Source organism: Manihot esculenta, chromosome 11, assembly GCF_001659605.2.
Source record: "Manihot esculenta cultivar AM560-2 chromosome 11, M.esculenta_v8, whole genome shotgun sequence".
Classification (NCBI taxonomy): domain Eukaryota; kingdom Viridiplantae; phylum Streptophyta; class Magnoliopsida; order Malpighiales; family Euphorbiaceae; genus Manihot; species Manihot esculenta.
Window position 1 is genome coordinate 27,699,469 of NC_035171.2, and position 7,520 is coordinate 27,706,988.

At 36.7% G+C, this 7,520-nt stretch overlaps 1 protein-coding gene across 1 annotated transcript; it reads left to right on the forward strand.

Annotated features, from left to right (window-relative positions):
- The first annotated feature begins 2,419 nt into the window (after positions 1-2,419).
- On the forward strand, positions 2,420-7,005 carry LOC110625674 (MDIS1-interacting receptor like kinase 2). Its single transcript, XM_043961653.1, has 3 exons — positions 2,420-2,807; positions 3,300-6,182; positions 6,312-7,005. The coding sequence occupies exons 1-3, from the start codon at positions 2,525-2,527 to the stop codon at positions 6,683-6,685; spliced, it is 3,540 nt and encodes a 1,179-aa protein (XP_043817588.1). The 5' UTR covers positions 2,420-2,524; the 3' UTR covers positions 6,686-7,005.
- Positions 7,006-7,520: the final 515 nt, after the last annotated feature.

The window sequence follows — 7,520 nt, forward strand, 5'->3', positions numbered from 1 at the left end:
ACTTTTGATTAATAGGAGGCCTAGAGTTGGATCATTAAGGAGTGAAGGTGGCCGGTTTAGCACCAACGCCTAGTGCTGGATGCTTGGAGGCCATGGGAATTCAACCCCCACACTCGTAGGAAAGGGTTCAGAAGGAGTAGAAACAGCAGCAGGAAGCTCAGAAATTGGAGAACAAGTAGAGGCACCTAGGGCAGAAGACTCAGGCTGTAAGTAGGCTGACTCTTCTGCCGTAGGTTGGGCCAGAGGAGAAGGAAGCATGATCACTTCTTCCGTGGGGCAAACGCGCTTAGCAAGGGGACCTGTTGCCCCGGCAACAACCTTGCCTTTACAAGCAACATGCGCTTCTTTAGCAAATTTGCTGCTAGACCCAATCATATCTGCAAAAAGAGAAAAGTAAGTAAGTAAGGCGGTTTGAAATTTAAAAAAGGCAGAAATAGAAGTACCTTGATCTCTAGTCAAGGAGGTGCCTTCCCTAAGGCTAGGGAGGCTGGATAAGTGAGGATCCCGAGTTTAGCTTGCCTAAAGATGACTTTGCCAGGACATAATCGTATCCTCATTGCCTGAGTAATATCAATTTTCTTCAGAGACTTAGCCATTGTCAAAAAAGAGACTAAAGCCTCATTCTCCTCCCTCCTTAGTGGGACCCATCCTTCCTCAATTTAATCCAAAAGCATCAGCTTGTTTGAATGCACCTAAAACCCCTAGCTGTTCGGTGATAAAGGAAAAAAAAATATTTTTCCACCACTTCAAAGAAGAAGGTATCTGGTCGAACGTGGTTAGATGTTTCTGCCCGCTAAAATACCAAAAATATTCATTTTTATATGTACCCAGATGATACAGTTTGGAAAAGAGGGTTACGCTCGGTTCGATATTATTAACGCAAACAAATTGGAAGAAAACTAAGATTCTCTAACTATTGAGGTGCAACTGGGCAACCGAAAGCTTATGGAATCGAAAAATGTTGGCAAAAAATGGGTCTATAGGGAACTGAAGACACGCCTTCAACTGCTTCTTGAAGACCATAATAGTGTCTTCCACAGGAATCAAGTCATTCACACGAACATGGGGAGAAGGGGAAAAGACGCGAAAGGTCTCTCGAGGGATTTAGTATGTATCATAAAGGTGTTCTACATCCTGCTCCGATAGGGCATAGAGGATGTCATTGATAGAACTACCCTCGCTTTCTGGAGCCTTTTTCAATGGAATGATGGAGGCCGGGGCGCGGATGGGACCATCAAATAAGGAGCTTGAAGCAGAATCTCTACTAAGGGTAAGAGAAGAGGAAGTATTTTCATTTATCTTGAAGAGAAAAAAAAGGAAAAAAAAATTATTGTAGGAAGTATAAATGGATTTATCTTGAAGAGAAAAAAAAGGAAAAAAAAATTATCGTAGGAAGTATAAACGGAAAAGAAGATGCGACTGAGTCTTTATGAAAATAGAAGTTTACAGGTGAAAGCAAAAGTGATATTTGGGAAAGAAGAAGGGTTCTTATAAGACGATTTTGATGCAGACTTTAAGTGCGGCACGATAAGCAGGGCAATCATCATTAAGGGGCTAGATAGGCGAAACAGTGTGAGCAGTAAAAAGCCAATCTCAGTATGCTATGTGCCCCATATCTCGAGAATAATTATTTCCTTCGAATCTAAAAAATTGAACTTCGAATCTAAAAAATCGAAGGCCAACAGAGGGACATTTAATGCTAATAATCGCTCAAGATAAGTTATGAGTTGTCACTATAAGATAGGATCACATGGCAAGAATTTGATTAGTGGAAAACGCAGTCCAGCTCGAAGAAAGGAAGATCTAGACACCTTAACACCTGAATCATCGTCAAGACTTGCCTTTCCCTTGACAGGGCACGTCTCAATATGAAGTTACCGTTATCAGACACAGTTTAACATATCCCATTGCACATGTAATTGTGTCTTATTTATTTAATCATAGTGATCATTGAATGGTGATTATTAGGAAATTCCAAACATGTATTGTTTAGTGAGCGATAGACATAAAAAACAAAAAAAAAAAAGAAGTATTTAATCATGGTGAAAGAGCAACAAAATTGATTTTCAGTTTTCTTCCATAATAAGTGTATAATCGAACCATAATAATCAATCAATGACCCGGTTTCCTCTGGAACTGATTTTTTTTAAAAAGTTTTTTATATTTATACACATACTGAAAGTCAAGTATTTAATCATAATATAAAGAGATAAAATTGATTTTTAACCAAAGTTATTTTTCATAATATATGTATATAATCTACCAAAAAGTACTTTCAACTTAAAAAATAAGTAAAAATACTTTAAAATTTTAAAACTCATACATAAATAATTTACAAGAATAATAAGATCAAATCATACTGAGTTCTAATTTAGTTTGTGCTTTTTATATAGATGCTTAAATTCTAAGTTAGATCACTACATGTACGTGTAAGAATCCTCTATAAATACCTCTTTATCAAGCTAAAGCTCTTCAATCACCCATGAAATAATCCACCTTTTATTTTTGTACTATAACAGCCACAATGTGCTTTCTCTCTAAAACACTTTCCAAGTTATTCCAAGCCCTGCTTGTTCTCATCTTTCTATCCACTTCTGCCTCCACTGCAACTTCAGCCCTTACTGATGGACCAACTAAAGTTGGGATGGAAGCTTATTGTCTCTTAAGATGGAAAGCCAGTCTCGACAACCAAAGCCAATCTGTTTTAGATTCTTGGGTTGGCAGGGGACCTTGCAAATGGATTGGGGTCACTTGTGATAGCTTTGGAAGTATCACCATTTTGAGCCTCATTAATTTAGGCTTAAGAGGTACGCTTCACAGTTTCAATTTTTCATGCTTTCCCAACCTTACACGTCTTGAGATTCGGAACAATTCATTGCATGGTACCCTTCCATCGCAAATCTCTAATCTCTCCAAAATTACATACTTGAACTTACATGGTAATCATCTCACAGGAAACATTCCATCGGAGATTGGTATGCTAAGTACTCTTTCTGAGCTCTATTTATCAAGAAACAATTTCACTGGTTTAATCCCTACTTCCATGACAAAGTTGGAAAATCTATCCATTTTGTACTTGTGGGCAAATAAACTCTCAGGTTCCATACCTTCAGAAATTGGATTCTTAAAATCTTTAAAAGAACTTGACCTGTCGATTAACAATCTCACCGGTGCAATCCCTTCTTCTATTGGACACTTGAGAAATTTATCACGTCTTGGACTTCTTCTAAATAAACTCTCAGGATCCCTGCCTTTGGAATTCAATAATCTTACCCGTTTGGAATTCAATAATCTTACAGGTTACAGCAGGTATGCTTGGTTTGCTACGGGTCCCGGCGGCCTTAAGCCGATCTGGATCCTAGCGCCGGTAACGGGTCGGATTTCCGGGTCGTTACATTCAGCCCTTACTGATGGACCAACTAAAGTTGGGATGGAAGCTTATTGTCTCTTAAGATGGAAAGCCAGTCTCGACAACCAAAGCCAATCTGTTTTAGATTCTTGGGTTGGCAGGGGACCTTGCAAATGGATTGGGGTCACTTGTGATAGCTCTGCAAGTATCACCATTTTGAGCCTTATTAATTTAGGCTTAAGAGGTACGCTTCACAGTTTCAATTTTTCATGCTTTCCCAACCTTACACGTCTTGAGATTCGGAACAATTCATTGCATGGTACCCTTCCATCGCAAATCTCTAATCTCTCCAAAATTACATACTTGAACTTACATGGTAATCATCTCACAGGAAACATTCCATCTGAGATTGGTATGCTGATAGATCTTCATACCTTATCTCTATCTGTAAATCTATTTGATGGTCACATTCCTGCTGAATTTGGAATGCTAAGTTCTCTTTCTGAGCTCTATTTATCAAGAAACAATTTCACTGGTCTAATCCCTACTTCCATGACAAAGTTGGAAAATCTATCTATACTGTACTTATCGGATAATAAACTCTCAGGTTCCATACCTTCAGAAATTGAATTCTTAAAATCTTTAAAAAAACTTGGCCTGTCGAGAAATAAACTCTCAGGATTTATCCCTCCTTCCATTGGAAAATTGAGAGAGTTATCAATTCTTCAACTTTTTAACAACAAACTCTCAGGATCCATCCCCCATGAAATTGGAATGCTTGGTTCTCTTTCTCAACTCTCTCTGCAGGGAAACAATCTCACAGGTTCAATCCCAACTTCCATAACAAACCTTGGAAATCTATCTATTCTTCGCTTGTGGAGCAACAAACTCTCTGGTTTTATACCTTCAGAAATTGGGTTGCTGGTAGCTCTCACCGATCTTGATTTGTCAAGTAATGCTTTAACAGGGAGAATCCCTACTTCAATAGGAAACTTGAGCAGCCTGTCGCACATGGACTTTTCTGGGAATCGATTGTATGGACAGGTTCCTCGAGAAATAGGAGAACTTAAATCTCTTAACATATTGAAGTTGTCATCTAACCAGCTTAATGGTTCCTTGCCTTTGGAATTCAATAATCTTACCCGTTTGAAGTCATTGCAATTAGGTGAGAATGGATTCACGGGTCATTTTCCAGAAGATGTATGCCTTGGAGGGTTACTTGAAAAATTCACTTCTAACTTCAATCATTTCTCAGGTTCAATCCCAAAAACTTTGAGAAACTGTACTAGCTTATTCAGGCTTAGGCTAGATTGGAATCAATTAACAGGGAACATTTCAGAGAAATTAGGGATATATCCACATTTGGATTATATGGATTTGAGTAACAATAGATTCCATGGAGAGATTCCACGGAAATTGGGTCAGTGGAAAAACATCACAAGCCTAAAATTTTCAAACAACAATATCTCTGGTAGCATACCGCTAGAGCTTGGAAATGCCACTCAATTACATCTGATTGACCTTTCCTGGAATCATTTGCAAGGGCAAATTCCTCAAGAATTGGCAAAGTTGAAGCTGTTGATCAAACTTTGTCTTAATAACAACAATCTTTTTGGCGTTGTTCCTTTAGATTTCAAGGTACTATCTAATCTGGATCATCTTAATTTAGCAGCAAATAACCTAAGTGGTCCAATTCCTGGACAACTCGGAGAACTTTCAAATTTGTTGATCTTGAATTTGAGTCGCAATGAATTTACAGCAGGTATTCCATTTGAGTTAGGGAATCTACATTTTCTACAAGTTCTGGATCTTAGTCACAATTTGTTGATGGGAAATATACCACAACAACTTGGACAATTAAGGACTCTAGAAGTGTTGAATCTCTCAAATAACATGCTCTCTGGTTCGATACCAACCACTTTTGATAATTTATGGGGCTTGACTGTTGTGGATATATCCTACAATGAGTTAGAAGGTTCTATTCCTGACGTTAAAGCCTTTCGTGAAGCTCCATTTGAGGCATATAGAAACAATAAAGGCTTATGTGGCAATGCCAGTAGTTTAAAGGCTTGTGCATCTACCAAGAGTGGTAAAACCAGTCGGGCAAACAGAAAAAAGGTTGTTATTGTGACTGTACTTCCTGTTTTGGCGGCTCTGTTTCTAGTATTCTTAATTGGAGGTCTCTTGATTCTTCTCCCACTTAGAAGAAGACAAGCCCAATCAAGGGAGTTACAAGATAAGGATATATTGGTAATACCAGGTCATGATCAGGAATTACAATATGAAACGATCATTGAGGCCACTGAGAATTTCAACTCTAACTATTGCATTGGAGTTGGCGGATGTGGAGTTGTTTATAAAGCTGTGCTGCCATCAGGTCGAGTGTTTGCTGTGAAAAAACTTCATTCATTACAGGAGTCTGACAAGTCAAAGAACTTGAAAGCCTTTGAAAGAGAGATTCAAGTGCTGTTAGAAATTCGGCATCGCAATATTGTGAAGCTACATGGTTTTTGTTCACATTCAAAAGACTCTTTTCTGGTTTACGAGTTCGTGGAAAAGGGTAGCTTGAGAAGCATTTTAAACAGTGATGAGGAAGCAGCAGAATTGGATTGGATTAAAAGGCAGAATATTGTCAAAGGTGTAGCTAATGCTTTATCTTATATGCACCATAACTGCCCTTTTCCGATCATTCATCGAGACATTTCAAGCAACAATATTCTTTTGGATTCAGAATACGAACCTCGTATATCTGATTTTGGTACAGCTATGCTTTTATTGTCGGACTCTTCCAACAAAGCCTCATTTGCTGGGACCTTTGGATACACAGCTCCTGGTACGTGCCCTTTAGTTTCATTATCAAATCTATGGCTCATGAGTGCATCATTAATAAAGAGAAGTCTAGCATATTTATCTCATCATTTTTTTTACAATTAACTTTTTTTTTTTTTTTGTTTTTTTACAGAACTAGCCTACACAATGCAAGTGAATGAAAAATGTGATGTCTATAGTTTTGGAGTGATAACACTGGAGTTAGTAATGGGAACACATCCATGCAACCTCATCTCATCTCTTTGGTCATTGTCATCATCAGATGATCATGATAAATTGTTGAAGGATGTGATAGACCAGCGTCTTCTACTTCCTCAAAATCAAGTTGCAGAGAGTTTAGTCTACATTACCATGTTAGCATTTTCATGCTTGCATCTCAATCCCAAATCTCGGCCAACAATGCAACAAATTTCTTCAAAGTTGACATCTAAGTATCCTCTGGTTTCAAAGTCATTCTCCACAATAAAATTAGAAGAACTACTTTCCAACAATATTGCCAACATTTGAATAAATTTGTAAGTTTGTATAGAATTATAGATGTAGAGGTTTACTTTGTATATTTGCTAGTTGATCTATGTACTAGGTTGTCACCCTCCTTTCTGGAGGTTTTGATTTTGAGTTTGTCTTTTTTATTTTTTTTTCCCTATGCATGTTATCTAGCATTTTTTTTTTAGTATTTTCACTTTTTTTATATTTTTTTTTACTTAATATATAGTGTATGGATTAAATGTATGAAAGACGCTCCTGATTTGAGTTAGCTTGACATCTTATGTCAAGTTTTTTTAATTTTATATGATAATAAAATTATTATTATTATTTAAAAAGAATTTATATAGAAACGCATGTTTATCGAATAGTTTTTAAGCTCAGACCGGCAAGGAGGAAGGATATAGCGTCGGAGCTATGGCCACAACAACAAAAGAACCTTTCTCTGTCCAAAAAAATAGAGAAAGATATGAAAAACTAATTTAGATAGAAATCAACAAAAGAACGTGAAGAGAAATGCTCGCCGAAAAAATTTTCCTCATCAAAATTTATCAAAATTTACTAACGTAGCTTCCTCTTCTTCTTCTGCCCTCACACTTCTTCTTTCTCTCTTTATTCTTTCTCTTTCTTTTTACCTTCCGTCTCTGTAATCTTTTGATACTCTCTCTTTTTCGAGAAGTTCTCGAGATCGTTTTTTTAATTGTTTTTTTTTTTCCTTTTTATTTTATATTAAATAAAAATTTATTAAAAAATAATAAATAAATTATCATATAAAAAAATAACAAAATATAATTAAAGGAATATAAAAACACTAGTATTCAAAGAGAAATATAAATAAAAAATAAAAAATATATAT